The 22,220-nt window shown below is 39.0% G+C and overlaps 1 protein-coding gene across 3 annotated transcripts in view; it reads left to right on the top strand.

Annotated features, from left to right (window-relative positions):
- Positions 1 to 17,166, top strand: part of SPPL2B (signal peptide peptidase like 2B) — a 32,202-nt gene extending 15,036 nt beyond the window's left edge. For 2 of the 3 annotated variants that reach the window (XM_015651743.2, XM_015651744.3), the window contains exons 9-15: positions 971 to 1,052; positions 1,866 to 1,940; positions 2,077 to 2,139; positions 3,494 to 3,593; positions 4,526 to 4,603; positions 6,869 to 7,029; positions 8,020 to 17,166. In XM_015651743.2, the coding sequence (XP_015507229.1) occupies positions 971 to 1,052; positions 1,866 to 1,940; positions 2,077 to 2,139; positions 3,494 to 3,593; positions 4,526 to 4,603; positions 6,869 to 7,029; positions 8,020 to 8,307 (847 nt within the window). In that variant the 3' untranslated portion in view covers positions 8,308 to 17,166. Of the gene's footprint in view, positions 1 to 970; positions 1,053 to 1,865; positions 1,941 to 2,076; positions 2,140 to 3,493; positions 3,594 to 4,525; positions 4,604 to 6,868; positions 7,099 to 8,019 lie in introns of all 3 variants that reach the window. The other variant, XM_015651746.2, reaches the window with a different exon arrangement.
- The last annotated feature ends 5,054 nt before the right edge of the window (positions 17,167 to 22,220 follow it).

Genomic DNA, 22,220 nt, shown 5'->3' with positions numbered 1-22,220 from the left:
CACTCCCAGATATTCCAATTTCCCTATGTATGGCATGATGAGCACTATTGTGTTCATCTTCTTGATTCCTCTATTGAGGGTTCACTGTTGGAACTGAAGTGCTGGCTTGTTTCTGATGACGATGCCAAAGATGTGTGACTTGTGCTTTGAATGTATATTACTGCTTTTGCGGGATCTGTGTTCTGTGTGGGTCATCGAATGACAGAACTCAAATCCCGGAATCATCAACTCTGAAAAACCTTTTAGAGAGATAAGTGTCAGACTGAGGAGTACAACTCTACTATAGAGATGTTCCAACCTGCAGTATTTAGGACTAGGAAATCCATTTTCTGCCTCAGAGCTGAAGTGGACCTGAGTGTCTCCTGCACAAAGCTCCATCAGCAAGTACACAGGTATTGATCCAACAGCGTCATCTCTTGTTGTACCTAGACCATAGCAATTTTTTTAGTACTATCTCAGATCCTACTTCTCTTTGACCCAAGCAGTTGAGAGTAAAGTGAGGAGCACTTCTATACTCAACTTGCAAAACAAAATTGAAAAACAGGCCCAGCTGTAAATTTGCCTCATGCACACAAGGGTGCATATACCTATACACAGGACAAAGGACCCCAGGATTTCCCATTTTGGTATCCACTGATGTTATTCAGCCAATTTTCAGTCTACCTCACTGCTCATTCAGCTTGTACTTCATCAGTTTCTCTGTGAGAATTTTAGAGAAGATTGGAAGCCTTACTGAAGTCTAGATAGACACTATCACACAGTTCTTCCCTTGTCTTCCAGGCACTTCTTTGTGGAAGGTTATCAGGTTGATGAACAACAACCTTGCATTTGCAAATTCATGCTGACAGCAGTGTCAGTTTTAAGCAAGTACTTTGAATTAAGGAGGGGTTTTTTTGTCCCAAGCAGGTCCTTAGTGAGGACAAGGTTTGGTCTGCTTTTCCTGCAAAAATGTTACTCTTCTCTTTTTAAGGTGGGCCTGGGTTCTGCAAGACGCTTTAGGAATTGCTTTCTGTCTTTACATGTTGAAAACAATTCGCCTGCCTACATTTAAGGTATGAAAGTTAAAGAAAGTCTTCTTCAAAGACTTGAAGAAGAAAGTTAAAGAGAAGTTTGCATGTATGTGTTTGAACAGAGTCACTTATAATGGGGTATATTGCCCTGGAAATGCACTTCCATTCATATGTAGCATGTTAAAAAGGGATGTTATGAGTATAATGATGACCAATAAGTGGCATGTGATTGTTCTGTAGATTCTGTAGAGTGTTGACTCATAAATCACACACCACCCATTTATTTATGTATTTGGTGTTTGGGTATTTTGTTGAGGGTTTTTTTTGTTTGTTTTGATTTTGTTTTTCGGATTGGCATACAACTAATGCATCAATCTAGTGGTTTTTTAAGTCTTTCTGACCTTAGTCAGTATCTTAAGACAAAAATCAGTATTAGTCATTTAGTTGCCCCTTAACCAGCTCTTCAAACTCTTGTTTCAAATTATCTTCACCTCTTAAGTTTGTAGAGACAGACAGTAAGAGGCTGTATAATGTTTCAAGCTATGCCTGGCATCCTCCAGGGCAGAGCTTCTTCATATTTCCCAGTAAATTGAAATGGCACCATTTTCAGATTTTACATGATAAAGAATTTTGGGCACTAACAAGTGATTTTGTGTTTAAGAATTACTTTCTTTTATATGGTGCATGCAAGACTGTATTCCTCCATCTAGAATATTTAGGAATTAAGAAAAATAATATGAATGACTTGTTTTAATCCTTGTTAGCTTTTTCTTTGAATAGCCTTCTAATTATTAATTCTTTGCTGCTTGTTAATGCATAGTGTGTAAATACCAAATATCTTTTCTCTTCCTTCAGGGTTGTACCTTACTCCTCCTGGTTCTTTTTGTGTATGATGTATTCTTTGTATTTATCACACCTTTTCTAACAAAGGTAAGTAAGATGCTTCTCTGCTGCCTGCTGCCCACAGAGCAAAGTGTAATGACTTGTTTCTCTGTGTGTTCCTAAATGATCCCAGAGCTGCTGAGTGAAGTGCTGATTTACAATTTTCTCATTTTTTTTCCTTTAGACTGGGGAGAGTATAATGGTGGAGGTGGCTGCGGGCCCATCTGATTCTGCCACTCATGAAAAGGTACTTCATGTTGTCTGAAAATCTGGCACTAAGTTTCAACTGTTACACTTTTAACTTCTGTAAAATTCAAGACCACAAAGCTGAAATGAAGATGCCAGTCTGAAAAGAGCTTAATGTGGGAATAAGTGCTCATGAATGTTTATTCTGGAGGGGCAAAGCAGACTTGTGGTTCATCACACCAGCTTTTGTTTTCCTTTTTCTTTTTTTGACAGGGTTTCAATATAAGAAAGCTGGATAGCTCAGCTTCACAAAAACATGACCACATCTGTAAATATTAACTTGCTACTAATTAAGCATAAGCATCTTTTCTTAAAGAGATAAAACATATAATCAGTCTGTCTCTTCCCCCTCCTTCCCTTTTTTGACGTTTGCTTTATGAAAAGCTGAGACTATAGGTAAAGGAGAGAAACACAAATTGGAGACAGAAGAAAACAGAAGCCAGTTAAGTGGATTTGCACTATGGGACAGCAGCCAATTGCCTGAACACCTTACAAGATTGGCTGACTCAGGGAGGAAAGTATTTGAGATGTAGGAGACAGTGAGATATAGTGAGCAAAACAAAAAAATTAATCTGTAGGAAAACCTGGTTTTGTTTATTTAAGGATTAATTGGATCTATTTCAGCAATGAATGTGATAGTGTCAATAGCAAAGAAAATAATTGTTTCCAGGACAATTGGATCAATCCATACAGCCCATACTAATTTCTTTGACTTCTTTTGTTCTTCTCTCCTGTACATTTAGAACCCTTTTGGATTCAACTTTATGCACAGAATAAATTGTATAAAACAGTAATGAACGTATAAATATATAAAAATTATTTTGGCACTAATATGAGAAAAGCAAAAAGGAAATAAAGCTTCTTTAATGTACTATAAAGAGAATACAGGTTTGCAATGAACCATTGTATACTGTGCCTCATGTCGCAAATCATGTAATAAATAGGAACACCAGGGGCAGGGAAGAGTCTTTAAAGTGATTTGAAAAATGACTTTTTAAAATTATTCATGTCTTGGTCTTTTGAGACTTTTATTGCACCCAGGTAAAGGAACTGTATAAATTATTTTTTCTTATGCATGTTGCAGCTTACCTAAATTTTGTACATACCTGCAGCTAAAACTAGAGTTGATACCCAATCGTATTTGAAGACTTTGAAATTAACATAGCGTTTAGAAAGTATTTCATCACTCCCATCTTAAATGCATTTTGTTAACTGTCAGTAATATTGTATGTAATGAATGTATAAAAAGATAAATTTGCTGTATTTGAAGCCTGCAGTTTGAGTACAACAGGAACAAGTTCTGTAAGGTGGCGTCACTATGCTTGTCATAATACATGTGTCTCTTTCGTTCCAAGCTCCCAATGGTCCTGAAGGTTCCACGGCTGAATTCCTCACCATTGGCTCTATGTGACAGGCCTTTTTCTCTCCTAGGATTCGGAGACATTTTAGTTCCAGGTATTGTTTAGCATGTTAAGAATTTTACATGTTGCATTGTCATATTAGTTTATTCCTCTTGTACTCCTGCTTCAAGTGGTAGGTTTGATTTGACTGCTATAAACCTGATAAATCTTCAAGGGTAGTGCTATTCAAGCACTATTCACCTTTTCAACAAGAAAAATGGACATTTATCTTATGGTTCAGTTTCACATTCAGTGATATCAAGCAGTGTAAAGAAACTGCAGGAGTTGATATAGCAACTGATTCTATACTGTAAAGCATTTTTAATAGTGTAGTCATAGACGAAATTACTTGTCCATTTGCACACGGTTTAAGTACAGTTGTCTGACTACTCAAACCTTCCTGTTAGTGACATCCAGTATTTCTACTACACCTTCTCTCAAAATTGATTTTAGATAGTATGTACAACTATCCCTGCCATCACTGCAGGTGAAGAAGTTATGCACCTTCTGACTCTCAGATTTCTCCTCAGAAATCATTTGTTTACTTTCTTTTATTTTGGGAAATATGAAATCTGTCATCCCCATTAGTCTCCCCTCCTGCCCCCAACCTGCAACAGAGTCATAGTCATTAACCATAAAATTCTGCTGTCTTCAGTGTTAGCTAAACTTTCTCGTGCTCTTGTTGTGAACACTGTATTTTTTCAAAAGTTTAGTAGGGATGGGATGACATTTTTACCTATGATTTGTAGCTGTTTATTTTACTTTTGGAGTGCTTCCAACACATGGGGCTTGTGCCATTGGATAACTGGTTTGTAAATTATGCAGCCTCCTGTATATGTTGTCATGGTGCTTAAACACAGGATGCCAAGGAAGTTTTTTTGGGGAAAAAAAGTTCTTGAAAGTTCCTAGCTGGTTTATGGTTTTATGATTATGATAGTGTGTGTGACTACGTTGAAATAATATTGTAACTGTTCTTTCTTTTCCTAGGCTTACTGGTAGCCTATTGCCATAGATTTGATATTCAGGTGCAGTCATCCAGAGTCTATTTTGTAGCCTGCACAATAGGTATGTACCACACTGCCACATGAACACAAGACCCACAGGAGTGGCTCCCTCACAGTCTTGCATGGCGTAGTTTGGGGGTTTTATCCTGTTCCTCCTTTTATTATTAAACAGAAATATTAGCAAAGTGCTTTCAAGGCTAGATCTTCCATCACCAAACTAGCTGATGTTGCTTTTCTGAGCTGTTTTGTCTGCCTTACCTAAGGGGAGCTTCTTGTTACCATGGCTGGGAAGGGTCTCAGTCTACCTTGTAGTTACACTATCTTTACATGTGCTCAGCTGCTTATTGTGGTTTCTAGATTCATGAATCTTTGATTGATTGTGCATGAGATTCAGGTTCAGGGATATAATTCTTTGACTTTGTTCTTAGTTTCTTGTCTGTTCTAAAAATCCATAACCTATGATGTAGGGAATTTTATTATGATGATTATAACACCTCTAGATAAGTTTTCTTCTTTAGTTTGTGAACTCCACAGAGGTATGTGCCATGAACTTAAATGCTACTGATGAATAGCTTCTGACAGATTCCTGTTGTCTTTCTTACAATGTACTTCTGCTAGCAAAGACTTCTAATGCTTGCAGTAAATTTTGTGAGAAATTGTCATGAACATCTTCTTTAGAAATTATTTTGAGAAAATAGGTAGGTTCATGGACACTTCTAGCAGGGGTAGAGAGATGCTTTTATTGATGTTCCAAATCATTGTTTCTCATATATAGTAAAACAAAGTTGTTTTCTTATCTGGTACTTTAAAAATGTGTTTAAAGAAATAAGAAAATGTTGTATTGATAAAGACTCAGCAGTATGCTTTTGCAGCACTGAGAGTGAGCCACATACAGGGCTGAGTTAGCAAGATGGAGTCAGCAGTTGTGAGAGGAGTGATTATTCCTCTCAATTTGTCACTTAAGACAGAGTTAACCAGGATCCCTGGTGCCAGACAGACATTGACATACTGGAGTAAATCCAGTGGAGACCATCAGGATGGCAGAAGACTGGAGCACAGAGTTGTAAAAAGAAGAGAAGGCAAAGACGAGATTCTGTTGCTGTCCACAGCTACCTAATGGGAGACTGCAGAGAGGACAGAGAGACTTTTCTTACAGGTGTGCACATAAGATGTGAGGCAATGGATTTAAATCACAATAAGAAATATTTTAACTAGATATAAGGAACTCTCAGTAATAACAAAGTATGCCCCGCCCCCCCAAAACAAAAAAACAAAAAAAAAAAAAAAAGCAAAAGCTTTTTCAGGAACTGTAAAGAGTTTTTGATTATTCTGATCACAGTCCTCTGAGATCAGCAAGTCTAGCCTGTCCCCCAGCACTGCCAATCCCACCTCTATTCCCCACGTGCCACATCCATACATCTTTTAAATGCAGGCATAGGTACTCCACCACTGCTCTGGGCAGCTGTACCAGGACTGGAAAAGCCTTTTGGGGAGGAAGGTCTGCCTAATATCCTCTCATCCTGTATCTTGTTCCCTGGGAGCCTGCCTGACTGTACTCTCCTGACAGGAAGTTGTGGAGAGTGAGAAGGTCCCCCCTGAGCCTCCATTTCTCCAAGCTGAGTCACCTCCAGCTCCTTGTGCTGGCTCTTTCTGATCCACCCTCAGCTGCTTCTCTCAGACCCTTCCCCAGCTCTGTTCCTTCCTCTGGACAGCCCCTCAATGTCTTTCTTGACCTTCTGAAGAAAAATCTGGATCTGAAGAAAAAGTTGGATTAACATAATTGTCTTAAAAATGGAATTGAAAATAATTACATTATGAGATCCAAGCTGCTTCTGATCTTCTAAATAAATTTTGCCACATTTATGCAGAAATTAAATTGAAAGTAACAAAAACATATATCCTAGAGCAGACTGGCTTTTTTTCAGTTGTGTGGCAGGATAGTAAGAAACAGCCAAAGCCAACCCAAAGAAGAAGCACATTATAAAGGTCAAAATATTTGTCTGTATCTGCTGAATTATTAAATATAACATGAGGGACAATATTTCATATATTTATTTTGCTTAAGGTAATTATTTAATCGCATAATATAGATTAGGCCAATCACACTACTTTTACATGTTATTATCGATAGGAAAACTGTAGTATTCCTATTATATACATGGTGTAAATAATGCTTCTCTCTAGAGGCCTGAAAAACTTCTGGAGATGTTTTAAATATTGCTTGAAAAAAGTTCCAGTGAGAATGCTTCTTTAGCCAATTATTTAGGTGTCCTTGAGCAAAGCTCTATCTGAATAACTGGTTTTTGCTGGGTTTGTTTTCTTCCAGCTTATGGCATAGGCCTTCTTGTGACCTTTGTTGCCTTGGCACTGATGCAGATGGGGCAGCCTGCTCTCCTCTACCTGGTGCCCTGTACTCTCCTCACCAGCTTCGTGGTGGCCCTTTGGAGAAGGGAGCTTGCCATGTTCTGGACGGGCAGCGGCTTTGCGGTGAATACCAGTTTGATATGAGTGTCTTCAGGAAATACTAATATTATAAAAAACCTAACTATAATTAAAGTTGAGTAAAATACTGCAGTATTATCACACAAAGATTTTGGTTTTGCTTGATTGTTTCCTCTTTTATATACTTTTTTTTTGCCTCTGTAAAGTTTTCTGGTTTTTGCAGTGTTTGTGGCCACTTAAATTAGAGTAGTGAAAAGTAAAGTAGACCTTGTCTATCCTTGATTCTGCCAAAATGTTACTTGTTTGATCTCTCTTGGAGGTATCAGTAGTAGTAAAAAGTTTCAATAGTATATAAAATGTGGGGTTTAGTTCTGTATAAAATATACCCTTAAAATATTTTCTTCATATTTTTTCATAGCTTACTCTTTATGAAATGTAGAAATGTAGTTCAGTATAGTAAATTATCGTCTTGTTTCATTGTGCTGCAAGTGCAATTAGCTTGATTCAAAAAGGAATAATTTCTATCATGATGCAAGATTTTTCTTTTTGTATTCTTACTAGAGGGCCAAATCTATCAAGCTAAAGGTTCCCCCAGTGAATTTTATTTTATTTTATTATTCAACTATTTGTGATAATCTTCACAAACTTCCACTATAGAAATTAATGTAATTGTTAGAGAAATATTTGAGTTCATCTGAAATGTTATGTAAAAGTTGCTAGTTCTTTACACTGATAGTAAAGGTGAGCAGAACTGGACAGTGGCCAAGGACCAAGTGCCTGTTGCTGCCTCATCAGCAGAGTACATCTGAAACTGGTGAGGAATAATCACTCAGAAAGCAAACACTTTTCTGGAAGGAAAAATTCCCCTGGTGTCCTGTAAAACACAAAGGATAACTGTATGCATCTGTCCACTGCTGGAGAATGATAATAGTTGATGGACATTTAATCTTCATCTTATCTGTGACCTTTATCTCAGATAACTGGACACATTAGTTCTTGTTTTCCACCATTTTGACTGTGATCTTCCATTTACAGAAAGACCTACCTCAGCCTCCTGTGGTGATAGCTCCAGTCAACTGCCCTCAGCTTCCCAAAGACAGCAGTGTACCATCCTCTCAACAAGACACAGAACAAATGACCAATCCCACCCTCCACGTGAAGGAGCTGCACAGCTCCGCCTCGACTGAAGAAGGATTGGCTGATACCAGCACAAAGACAGATCAGTCAGAAATCTCTGTTGCCCACAGTGAGGAACCAACTGCTCAGAATAAGGATGACCTTGAAAACAAATGCCTAAATGCAGAACAAAACCAGTTGGAATAAGTGATGTGATTAAGAACTCCTTCTTTCCCTCACAAACATATCTATATAAAACCAGTATGTATTCAGGACTGATTTAGTAGGGTTTGCTTTCTTTGAGGAACCTCAGTAGGAGTCTGATCATCAAATCCAACAAGGAATGTTCTGTCTCCAGCTTTGGTACAGCTATATACTTTAAAACATCTTTCTGAAATATGGTGCTCTCCAGGAGTTCTGACGTGTGGGTTTCAATGATCACTGTTAGTGAATGCCTTTGACCATTTGTTCCATTTGCATTATAGCAGGGTAGCATCAAGAGTCTGTTTACTCAGTACTTGGTGCTTGTGTGGCTGTTATGCTGCTTTACCATGGTGTAGGTTACACAGAGGAAGAGCATTGAATGAGTCTGCTACAATGCTTACTTGAGAGAAACACTGTCTCTTTTTATTTTTTTTTGCCACTTTCCCTATTGTCCCCATTTACTTCTCCTGACTTGTCAAAGCCATTGACATAATGGAATGCATTATTATAAACTGACATTCAGAAAATGCAGAGAATGGTTAAATTATCATTACTCCAAAAGGCTTTATGCTACCATGGTGCATTAAATGCATCTCTTAACTTTTGTCTTTGTTTTTACTTCTAGGTACCTGGGCTACTAGTCTAGTTTAAAAGGCAGGGTGAGTAGAGCTCCAGGAAGCTTTCTAGGCATTCATGTGAACTCTAAGGGCTCTGATAATAAGCAAGGTTGGTCACTGCCTGGAAGCAAATGCATATTAGGAATGTTTAGAAATAATATATAAGCCAAATAGGTTAAAAAAAAATTAGGTAGTAGCACTATACTAAGCTTAACAGGCAGATAAATGTTAAAGGCAGGAAAATGTTAAACCGCAAATGTTCGTATGTTTGGGGCTTTGAGCTTCTATTTGTTGTTCATTCAAGGAATATAGTTGTGATTTCTGATTCTGAAGAAAATAGTTTGTTTTTTTGTTTCCAATGGAGCACATGTGATGCTAGAGACAGTTGTGATTTAAAAGCTACTTGCTGCTCAGTAACTTACCAACTGCCTAAGTCATGTTTTGTCTTTTTCTCAAGAGCAGCCAAAGCATCGTCTGTCAGGTTCTGGAATGAGCCTGGGAGCTCAACTGTTATTTTGCATCTCTTGCTACATTGTGAAGGAATTTGTGAATTTAAAAAATTTTGAGTGCAGCTGGTCTTACTTCAGATTCCTGAAATTGTGTGTTTTCCTGTATAACCCAATTGAGTCTTTTATGCATCAGCTTTTGTACCTGGAAAGATGATGGGATTTGCGTATTACTTGTCCATCTAAGTATATTCAGCTTTATCAGAGGAGTATGTTCTGCACTTCAGCTGCAGTTACAGAAAGCCTCAAACTCTTCACATGAAAACTGAAATAGAAAATTGAAGTATTATTGGATCCTTGGATATGATTCCAGATTGCATGGAAGAAATACTCTTGAGTATTTGTGAGCCCAAAATGTCATTTACAAAAGCATTGTTGCAGTGATGCAATTAGAGGCATTACTGTTAAATTGAGAGTCTCCAGTTGGCATGTTGAATTGAAGTTGAAGGGCTCTCTTTTCAAGACTGTCTGTTAAATATCAGCCATTGTATTTTTGGCTAGGTCTTCCAAAAATTTGCCTTGTGCTTTTTGGATGAAAGCTTCTGTGGGCAGTGTGGGCATTCTTTCTCTAGAATGTGAGCAGCTTTATCTAAAACCACACTCTGGCTTCAGACTTTCACCAGCTCCTGCTTAGAGCGTTGAACCTTGTCTGATAGGATGATTTATTAAGTTTTTTGGAAGGCTCCCTGAGTCCAGTGGCCAACACTACATTTAATTTACAAATTGCCCTAATGGAAGATATTGCAAGAGTGATCTGGTTTTTTGTCTCCTCTTTAATGGACCGTTTCTTTGGCCAGAAGTAACCTGAGCCGGTTATTACTAATAAAAAGCGACAGAAACATTTTACTGAAAACTTCAGTCAGCTGGATTATGCCTTAAGTCATTGTGTAAGTATGGTTATTAAATTAAGAAAACAATCTTGTCTTTAAATAATTAACTTGACAAATAGCAAGGTAAGTTGGAGACTGATTCAAGTTCTATTGGTTTTTGCCTTGATCATCTCTTAGTCAGAATGTTGTTTGGAGTAGCTTTCTACATTTAAAAGCTATTAGCTTTCTGATGACGAAGCATTAGGTATTTATCATCTTCTTGAAAGTGTACTTTTGCATTTGTTCTCCTGTGTGGTTAGGAAACCGTTTGTTTCTCAGATTGTTCATAGCTCAGTTGAAACAGAAGAACTGGTCATGGTGAACTAGGCATTTCACAATTGCATTCTGGACAGATCTGCTTCATCTCAACTTTTGGGGAATTTCCATCTATTTTTAAATGTAACTTTTTTCTCTCCCAAACCACAAAGAATGCAGGAAAAAAAAACCAAAAAAAACCAATAGCTTCTCAGTGCTGTTGTTCTCCAGTTAAAGCATGTGAAGTGGAGAAATTACAGATTTTGACTATCTCAGTACTGTACAAATCAGGTGAGCCTGGTGTTCCAGTTTGGCTGTGACTGTTCAGACCCTGATCCTGTGCAGTTCAATTGCTTCCATCAAAAACCAAGGCTGTATTTCTTTTGTTTTAAAAATCTCCCTGATCAGCTTAATTTAAAACTTAATGTTGTATAGGAGAACATGCATATCAGTTCAGTGTGACTGACTAATTTTATTTGATGATTTCAGATACACATTCCACACCAAACTTGAGTATGAATAATTAAAGTAATGAAAGTAATACTAATGTTAAAAATAATGTTGATAGGTTCCTTGTTTATGTCTTTCGCATACTAAGCCTTGTCTGTCTAGAAATTCAGTAAGAGTTCTGTTCCTGAGAATTTGTATGTGTTCAGGAGAAGCATTTATTTTAGTCAAAAAAAAACCCGAACTAACACAAAACCCCCAACAACGACCAACACCACTAAAACAAAAATCCATTTGAGAAAATTTGACTCTTTGGATCACAATAATGAGAATCAGATTCATTCCTCAAGTGTTTGTTTTGGTCTATTCCCTCCTGAAGGAGGATTACCCAAATGCAACTGAAGGTAGAGTGGAATATGAAAGACTTTACTGAGGGTGACAAGAAAAAAGTATCCTAATTCCTCTTTAAATTTCACAGATTTTATTTTTCTGGTTAAAATGAAGAGCATTTTAAATGAAATATATAAAAAAGAAACACAAAATAATAGATTTGAAAATATATTCTGTTTTTTACCAGTAGCACTAATAAAAATGCATCTACATATATAAGAATCACCCTTGTGAAAATATTAAATGTTTTCTCTAAACGTGGACAGATGCCAGACAACAGAAAATCTGCAGCACAGCCTATTTTCCAAAAGGTTTATTAACATGTTTCATAGAAAACTTTATTTAGAAAACTGTTTGTTTCCAAATTGCTTTAACATTTTCCATGGTCTTGCATAATTGCTCAAGCTTTTCCTTCAGAGGATACTCTTTCCTTCCAGTACCCCTCAGTACGGCTATTGTTAAGAATATCTTGACAGAATTTTTCACCCATACACACTGCAGTGTTTCAGCTTGGTTTTTGCATTCCTGATGTGTTGTTCCAACTGGGAATAGACCATCATTACCATTGTAGTGCCTGTTGACTTCTGAGTATGCTGGAAACTGGTGCTGGCTGTGGAGCCAGACAGAACCCAGAGAGTACTCTGTATTGAAATAACAGCATTGTGAGCTTACATACTATGACTGTAGTCATTAATGAATCAGTCTGCCTTGGGGAAATGCTGTGGATTTACCTGCAGCTCTTTAAAAAAAACAGTACTGGATGCTTGAGAACAGTGTTGCCTTGAAGTTAAAGCTCACATGTGCTGTTTTAGTGCAAGTACTTTTGTTCTTGTCTTTAGCCCCGTGGCTCTCTGTGTTTATGGTTTGTTGCACTACACAGGATGTAAGGCACATGATACTTCTTTTTAAGAGCAGCTTCATTGACTGGCTATGAACAAACCAGAGTATTCTGTACATGCTTTCAGCATTTGGGGTGTTACTTTTAGTACTGAGGGCTGAATATGCTGGCCAAGCAGCAGTGTATACAACTAATGATTATCAGCACTTGGCATGTAGCACATTGACAAAAAATGTGAAATACAGACAGTAGATCCAAATACTCATCCAAAGCCTGCAGAGATGGTGCTTTTTTCCATGACAAATACAATCTGATGTTTTAAAACATCAGAGATTATAGTATGGTTATATATATTATTATATAATATTATATAGTATTATAGTACCATATATAATAATATATATATATATATATATATATATATAAAACTAATATAGCCCTATTATAGTAGGGCTGTGTCTTCAGGTAAATGAGGACAGGAACTACAGTCAGAGGTCCAGGAAACATCATCAGCAAGGAACAATGAATCTTTAGGTATTTTAATCTCGCGTGTGGTTTCCTGGCTGGGGCAGGACGTGAAGAACGGAGCTGCACTAACAGTTTTCCAGTTTATGTATTTGCCAGTGGTGCTGGGTAGGGTGGAGAGAGGGAGGAAAAAACTGAAGATGACTCAGAAAGCATGAGAAGAAATTGAACAAGAAAGGCAGTGGAAGAGTTTACTCCAAAGAGAAGACCTAAGAGCATGATAAATATCCAAAAATCTGAAATGCTTCTGCAAATTGGGAAAAAAAATTGTCATTTTCAAGTAGGGATGACATTAGAATTAATAGATTAAAATTACAATAAGGAAATTTTGGCACTGATGGTAGGAAAAATCTAGAAGTAGCTGACACGTGAAAGGTTCAGTGAATCAGGGCAATGCCTAGTGCATGAGCTGCTTTGGTTCTGCAAGGAGAGAATTGAACCACACCAACCAGATTAATTTCATACCACTGGCAGTTGGGGCCAGCCAAGAAGCCCTGGCCTACCTGCCCAGATATAGCCTGAGCATCAGGATTCCTGGGTTTAATGATGTTATGGCATGAACTTTATCCCAGAGTACTCAATTTCTATATCATGGATCTGTCAGAGTGTTCTGTAACTGCTGTGATGGACAGTTCAGCTCTTGTGAGACAAAGACTGTTTTCTGCTACTTTAAATCCTCTGGAAAGAAACCACATCAATTTTAGTCTTTTTTGTCTTTGTTTAATTGCTTCTGGCATCCTGGAACATTTTCAAAACAAGAGAGCTTTGTGTGCAGAAGGTTTGTTTAGGCTGTGGTATAAAAGAACTTTGTTTTCACTGATCCTCTCTATCATCTCTATTTATCATTTATGTGCTCTTCTGTGAGGGTTCCAACTTTTTCAGTTTTGCAGTTAAATATTCAAAGTATATGGAGTAAAGATGACATTTTGCCATCTGTAGATTAGTGATAGGTAATGAATAATGTGTTTAAATTGGATTCTCTTGAATTGGGAACAAGTATACTGTACAAAATCATCTATAATTTCAGGAACTAAAACTTCATGTGACTTAACTTCATGTGATGCAGGGGCTCAGGATTGGTTCTGTTTCCCAGAAGCTGTTGGTGAGTCCAGCATCCAGGAGTTATGGGTACACATGCTCCTAGGGTTATTTGGAGCCACCTTCCTTAGGTGAAGGTGGCATTGCAGTTTATCCAATTTTCTCATAATATTTTTCTGTATGTCAGCATGCAAGTTTAGCTCCAGATGGCAAACTTCATCCAGGTGTTTGCCTCTGAGAAATTCTGAGATGATCTGCAAGCTAGGGTTTTTTTTGGTTGAGAACTGCTTCCTACTGATAGACGTGCACTGTATGTTGTGAACTGACTTTGGTTCATGTAAATATTGGTCAGCTGCAAATATGCAGAGACATGGTTTCAAAGTAAACTAGCTCATCACCAGCTCATGCCCCATCCCTGGAAGTTCAAGGCTAGGCTGGATGTAGCCCTGAGCAACCTGAATCTAGTGCAGGGGCTGGAATGAGGTGATCTTAAAGGTCCCTTCCAACCCAAACCATTTTGTGATTCTGAGATTCTTTCATAACTTTAAAAAATGGTGGCTTGGGCTGGTAGGAGCCCTGCAGTAGCAGACAGCCAGCACCTCAAAGCAGTGCTGAAAGATGTCCAGCCCTGAGAATGTGGCACTTGGCATGTGCAGCAACACCCTGTTCCATCGGTGCACTGAGGCCAGTGAGGTTTCCCAGAGCCCGACCTTTGGGGGTGGGGTTGCACACTAGAGTTGTATCTGATGTTGTTTCCAATAGAGTAACTTCTTCCTTAAGTCTGAGGTTTGGAATGGATAGAAATAGCTCTTCATCTGAAACATGTATCTGTAGTCAGTACATGGCCACAAACCTGGCTCTGCTCCATGTTGATCCAAGCCTTGAACGTGGTGGATGGTGGGAAGATGGTGATGTTTGGGGAGGAGCACAGTCCTTTACGTGCATTCCCCAGCAAGGAACCAGAAGAGAGTGTTATTCTTCTGCTCTGACTGAAGTTGTTCTGATTTATGTTGAACAAAAACTTTAAAACAGTGATTCAGTTTTAGTTTGACAACATATAAAACAACTCAGAGTGGCATAGTTTAATTTGGTTTGGGTCATAATTTACTTCCTTCATAATCAGTAGTGAAGACTTCAAAATATGTATATCAGAGATGGTACAGCAGACCCAAAATTGGCAGCAAGGCTGTGTTGGAAACAGGCTGATTGCTCTGATAGCTAATTAGTGCAGTGGTCCACCTCTGCTGGGGTGAGCATGTCACCAGTTTGTCTTCAACTCGTGCTTTGCCACTTGTGTCCTCCAGTGACCTTTTGACTCTCAAACTCTCCTAGAGAGTCCCACAGCCAGCACTCGTTGTGGGAGAGCAAGAAGGAATCTCAGTGCACCCCTGGTGCTGCATGAAAAGCATGAAACGGAATTGACCACTGTGCTCAGCCTGGGGCCTGGGCCACGTGCTGTGTTCCTCATGGGGCTGAACACATGAGACCTCTTCCGTCCTAAAGCCACTGATAGGAACTATGAGCTCTAGTACTTTCAGCCTAGCCACACAGGAAAGCAAAACCTGAGAAAAATCTGAATTTACACCCCTGCCCATGGGTGCTTTGCTCATTGCTGATGCTCGTTGCTCGTGTTCCTTCAAGGCTGGAGGAACTGGGGTCTGATAACCTGCCATTAACCCATGAGCCCCCTGTGACTGACCCCTGCTAGTGTTACTTTAATAAAACTGAATCAGAAATGCTTTAGGTGTGGATTGGTGGGAGGCTGGAAGCAAAAATTTCAAGCAGTATAAAGATGATTTACAAGATAAGACCCATTTGCTTTATGCTTGTTTCTTGGATGCTTGACAGTAGCTGCTTTTAGAGAAGTTGATCCTTGGAGATAACATTATCAGTAGAACAGTCTTAAATGTCTGGTGTCTTTGTGGAAGGACTTTATAATGGTGTTCAAATAGTAGTATGTAGGATAGTGTTATGAAGAGTGCAAACGAAAAGATTGTTAGTCTTAACACTTGCAAATGCATCTGTTTACCTCTGCATATGTATGCATGAAGAATAAACTTTATGCTCATTTCAGGTACTGAAGGAAAGATTTTCTCTTGATACAATGTATTATATGTTTTTGCCATTTTAAGATCTTCTATGCAGTTTGGCCCCTTAGTAAATTTTTTTAAAAATTAGAAAAAAACCCACACTATAAAATAGCCCCTTCAAAAAAAGAACAGCTAAGAAAGTTAGCCAGTGTAGGAGACTGGTATGAAAACTTGCTTGGAGCATTTTTCCTGGAAAAAAAATTTCAAAGAAGCTATGGAAATGAAGTACAGATGAGACAAAAAGAATGAGGAATTTAGTTCTCCATAAGGATGTAGTCAGTGATGCTGATAAAATTAATGTCCTTCCCTGAGTCCCTGGTTCCTATCTTGTATTTCATTTACTTTGTTAGCCAGTCTGTCAGTGGCATACACCACGTGTATCATTTCCACAGCTGTAGCTGATTGTGGGGTTGTCAATTCCCTATGGGAAGAGGGTCCCTCCCCTCACACAGGCTATTACTTGATGACTTGCAAAATTGTGCATATTGCATCATATCTGCAAGGACAGATAAATCAGTAATTCTGTGACTTTTGTCTATGATACAAGTATCTTCTGTCTATGGTACAAGATATTTTTTCTGCTGTTATTGTTTGCAAGTAGTAACAAAGAACTGACTGTGTCACCTTATGGATCCCTTCCTGTGCCGACACTAGGAGAGAGCCATTGCAAAGACCAAGGGAAAAAGCGAGTTTGTTTCCAAGTAGTAAAAACCATTTTTGTCAAACATTTCTATTTTTCTGAAACTGTAGGTCTTACCTTAGTACATGCATCAGATTTTCAGTTCAGTCTGGGTGGCCCTTTCCCACCCTATATCTGTATGGATCTTTATGGTTTTGATTCCAGCCTTCCTTCTGGCTGAGTTACAGCCTTGTATCCAATTGCACAGCACATCATAATATATATTTTTTTACATGTATATACATTGTAATACATAGGATTTCCAGTTACCAGATGTAGATTAGCTTTCCTTCTGTAATGTAACATGGAAAAAGCCCTATTTCAAAATTAACAGTAATGGCAGAATCTTAAGACAAAGAGATCAGAAATATTCCAAGGGTTTCTGCAGAATTAATTTTCTATGGAATACTGAAACCTCTTTCAGGCATATGTAGATACAATGAAAGAAAACAAACTTGAAAATGACTGGTCAGCTAGTCAGATTGCAGTAGTTTGTTTTTTTCCTCCTGTTTTGCTTTTAAAAAACATTGGAATTTCTTTTAGTCTGTTTTAGTTTAAAACTGTATAAATTTTCTAAAAGTGTCAAATAAAGATACTTAATTTTTGAACTGAGTTTTGCTATTTTGTATCACCCTTAAGTTTGAAACACTTGTTTTTACTGTTTGCTCTGTGATAAAATGTCTTTTGGAATTTGAAGATCACTGTCTAAAGCTCCCACCATGAGCTGGATTCCATACAAAATTCTTAAAACTTGCTCAATACCAGAAACAGTGTGTGACATCCCCACACAGTCCACACAAGTAATCTCTTCCCATGTTTTTTGTAACCCTGAGAGAATCCTGGAACAGTTTGGGTTGGAAGGACCTTAAAGCACATTGTGTTCCAGCCCCTGCTGTAGGTGGGGACACCTTCCACCATCCCAGGCTGCTCCAAGCCCCGTCCAGCCTGGCCTTGGGCACTGCCAGGGATCCAGGGGCAGCCCCAGCTGCTCTGGGCACCCTGTGCCAGGGCCTCACCGTCCATTTAAAGTTGTATTATCAGTTGTACTGATAAATTGGGTTTGACTACTCTGTTGCATGTTGAAGTGCTGTTGTTTGGGAAGGGAGGTGTTTACTAACAGTCCCTTTTTCTAAAAAAATGCTGAATATCTACTGAATTACAAGGCAAGTCATGGATGTATCCAGGAATGGTACAAATTGACAACAGGAACAATTCCACCCTGCGTTTCTGCTTAGTATGTCCAGCATTTCGCTTTTAAATACACAATACAGCTGAGAAGAGAGAAATGGAAAATTTTCTTATGATATCTTACTCTTAAAAAACAACAACAACAAAAACAACAAAACCAAGCCAAAAAAAAACCAAACCAAAACCCCAAAAATTCAACCCACTAAAAAAACCAGCTGCAGCAAGACAGGCAGGCTGTCACTGGGGAACCAAGAGACAGCTGCTTCCATTCAGAAAAGGCAGGTTCAAAACCAGAAAGACTGGGTTCCTTTTAAATAGAGGGTAGTAAATATTAAGATACAATCTGGCCAAAAAGCTCATCCTAAAGTATTGTAAACCTCAGCCTATATTTTTTGAAACAGTGCCTGGTATTCTAGATTTAGACATTTGCATGCTGGAACAGAATCAGCTTAATGAACAAATTGTGTGACCTTTATATTCTTGTACTTGGTTATTCCTGAAGCTGTTGAATAGACAAGGACAGAGCATTTTTTGTTTGGAGTTTTGTGGGTTCGGGTTGGTTTGGGGGGAGAGTTTGTTTGTTTGTTTGTTTGTTTGTTTGTTTTCCAGGGGACTGTTTAGTTTGGGTTTTTTTTTCTAAAAAGCCCGTATTATAGATCTTGACAAAAAGTAATGCTCTAATGGGAAGGGCATCATTCAAACAGGAGCTGTTGACTGAACTGCTGCTCTGCTGAACACCTGTGGTGGAGCCCACAGTTCTCCTTGCAGTGCCACAGGTGCAGATCCATCACTAGTGAGGATCTTGACATTCCAAGCCCCTCCTGACTACCATGTGCATTTGTTAAAAATCTGTCCTCTGTGACCATCTGCGTCTGCAGGGACAGTCTGTGTGGACTATTCACAAACATTTTTGCACATCTTGCCCAGTTTTGCAGCAAAACCCCCTCAGGCAGCTCTGGAAGGAAGGGCTGAATTCTCCACATTCTCCACCCAGGATGATGGCTCAGTTAAGTACAGGGATTGCTCTATGCACAGATGCTACATGAAGGTCACTTTCAGGGCAGACTGAAATTCCCACCTGGAAAGTTCCTGTGCCATCTAGTGAAATATGTTTTTGTGAATATATTCAGTCAATTACCAAATTTCAAACCATCTCATTGCCTCACTTGTGCAGGTGATTAACTGGGGAGTTCTTGAACTACCTGGGGACCCTAGGACTTGGCTATGCTGCAAATCTGTCCTATTTTTCTTCTTGTGGGAACTTTAACAAGGCATATTACAGTATTGTGATCTTTGGTTTTTCTATTTAAATACAATTCCCAAATTCACAGTCTCTCAGTCTCACCTTCAAGATAGATTTGACTCTCCAGATCACTTCTTCATACTGCTCTCAGAAGAGTTCCTTGGAAAGAGATGCAGCTATCAGAAGAGTGTGCTACAAGTCTCCAGGGGCTCCTAGGAATCACTCAGTTCCCAACAGATGCTCCTGAGCAGGTTATATTATAGTCAGGTACGTCTGCATCCTCTGCAAGGCATAGCCATCTAGCTTAACCATTCAGATGTTCCATGTTTTCCTCTGTGTGGGGCAGGGAAAATCCTCTTTTATGTGGAGGATTACAAGGAAACGCTACCTGACCAGCAAGAGTTGGCCTGCTGCCCCTTCCTAGATCAGTCTGCTTTGCAACATGGGGTTGCACTAATATAGACAGAGAACATTAAGGAGCTTCATGAACTCTGTGGCATGGGGATTCCAGGGGAAGAATTTTTCAGTCTTGGTGAGCTTCAGGAGGTTTCCTTTGCCCTGTCAGCTGTACTCTGTTATATTATTACATTGTTGTCAGCCACAGTCAGGAGCTCTATAAAATACATGCGGCAAAAATATCCGGAACATCAACTATACAGTAATTAGGGCAATAGTCCTATTCCCAGGGTCCCATAATTGTTTGGGTTGGGAGGGACCTTAAAGCCTATCTTGTTCCAGCCCCTGCCATAGGTGGGGGCACTCTCCACTGTCCCAGGCTGCTCCAAGCCCCGTCCAACCTGGCCTTGGACACTTCCAGGGATGGGGCAACCCACTGCTCTGGGCACCCTGTGCCATGGCCTCACCACCCTCCCAGCCAACAATTCCTTCCCAATATCCCATCCAGCCCTGCCCTCTGGCACTGGGAGCCATTCCCTGTGTCCTGTCCCTCCAGGCCTTGTCCCCAGTCCCTCTCCAGCTCTCCTGGAGCCCCTTTAGGCCCTGCAAGGGGCTCTGAGCTCTCCCTGGAGCCTTCTCTTCTCCAGGGGAACACTGCTCCAGAGCAGAGGGGTTCCAGCCTCTGGACATCGTCCAACAGGTCCATGTTCTTCCTGATGCTGAGGACCTCACAGGTAGATGTAGTACTCCAGGTGAAGTACTTCAAGTGAGAAATTAATTCCAAATGACCTCCAGAAGTCCAAATGAAGAGTATATTTATTCAGTGTCTTTGTACCTCTTTTGGATGGGGATAGAGAAAAGGAACAACTCTGTGGCCATTACAGAACTGTTCAATTATTGCATACTCTCAAAACAATTCCATCAAGGTTCAAGCAACTTTCACTAATAAGAAGTGAAATCAATATTTCTGTGATATTTCCATAGGGGAAAAAAAAGAGAGGAAAACCTGTAGCAGAAGAAAGCCACCTAACCATCAGTTTTGTATCTCTATAAAAATGAATAGTGTAGAATTTAATTTTATGAAAAAAAAAATAGAATTCTTTAATGTCTCTCATAAAGTTATGTTTATTATTTTTTCTATTCCTATGTTCTCTTATATCTTGATTGGCTTATCACTCTAAAATCAATATTAAAAATTGAATTAAATCAAACAATATTTTTTTCTCCTTCGAGAATGTCTCTTCCCAGTGCAGAAAATAATATGAAACAAGGAAATCTGCACTTAAAATGTCTTTTGGGGGTGGTGATGTAGAGTGTGTGATGTACATCTTGATGTGTCAGGATGGGGTTCTTATGATAAAAAGTTCTTCATTTCAAAACAGTTTTCATAAGCTGATTTCTGTCCCCATTCCATTTCTTGCTGTACCACAGGGAAAGAAGCAGGAGACAACCATTTAACCTCACATTCATTTTTTCCATGCCCTCAGTAAAAGGATCTTCCTGGGAAACAGAATGAAGTGAATGGTCTTTGAAATCCTTTCATGTAAAGTTCTCCTCACTGTGTTTTTTGCATCTAGAAATTTTCTTGACCATGGAAATAATTCCATATCCCATGCATTTTCCAGCATTCCAGCATGAAATGTAGCAAACCAGCTAAACATTGTTAAAGATATTTAAATCCTTCTGGTGTACCACAGTGTTTTGCTGATTGTTCTATTAAATTTTGAGTATTATATTGCTTTAGTGCAGTGTTAATTTTATGTGTGCACCGTGACTGTGTGTGCAGCAAACATAAGAGACAAAGGTGGTCCCAACTGCCCCTGTTGAGTTTGATTGCCAGAGATCACAGCTATAGTGACTTGTCTTCTCACTTAACTTTGATATATTTACTCCCAGCCACTTCAGCAGGAGTGCAGAAACTGCTGCTCCTAATTTCTTACTTATTTGACCACTGATAATTTTGTTGGTTTCTTCTTTTATTGCAGTCCTCCTCCCCTTATTACTTTTGGTCTTTTGATTATGCAGTTTTGCATCTCCATTCACACAAAGATCCTCTTTATGTAATGAACTATGTATTAAAAGGATGTCAGTGCCTCACTCAGCTCTTTCACAGGTTTGTACAGTCCATCCGAAAGGACAGGACCTGCCTGTGGTGTTCATGTGACTCACAGCCAAACGTGTTCAGATTCAGAGATTGAAGCATTTTTCTGGTTATTAGCTTGGTGCTAATAAGACCAAGGTTCTCAGTTTGATTCTCATATGGGCCATTCACTCAAGAGTTGGACTCGATGATCCTTCTGGGTCCCTTCAAACTCAGACCAGACAATTGTTCATTATTGATGCTTAGCAGGAAACGGAAAACAGATTTCAGTTGTTGTTGCTCAGTCTGGAGAGATCCATAGCACAGCAGATATTAGGAATGAAAGGATACACTCTAAACAAAATCTACTTCAAAATCTCTATGACAATTTTATAATTTTAGAATCCTATGTTCTTTTACTGCTTTGCCATCAAACACATGAACTGCTCAAGTTTGTTGTTAATGTTGAAGCTACTTAAGAACAGAAGTGGCAATTGGATGAGAGATGACTGTGTCAAGGAGTAGGCCAAAATTCCGACTAAAGCAAGAACTAAAGCAAGTTCTCAGTTTTTCATGTCTTTTTTGTCTTTTCAATATGGCAGAAGAGTCACCTGTGGGCTTAAATAAGAACTTCAGCACAAGGAACTCTGTCCAGTTTTGGCTTCTGCTGTGGGTGTGTGTGATGTTGGATAATCCCTGCCCATTCCTGTGCAGCAGTGAGGCTGTTCTAACACAGAGGCTGTCAGGAGGATAAA

The sequence above is a fragment of the Parus major genome, chromosome 28 (assembly GCF_001522545.3).
Source record: "Parus major isolate Abel chromosome 28, Parus_major1.1, whole genome shotgun sequence".
In the NCBI taxonomy this organism is placed as follows: Eukaryota; Metazoa; Chordata; class Aves; order Passeriformes; family Paridae; genus Parus; species Parus major.
Note: the sequence above shows the minus strand (reverse complement) of the source record. Positions and strands in the feature narration are given on the sequence as shown.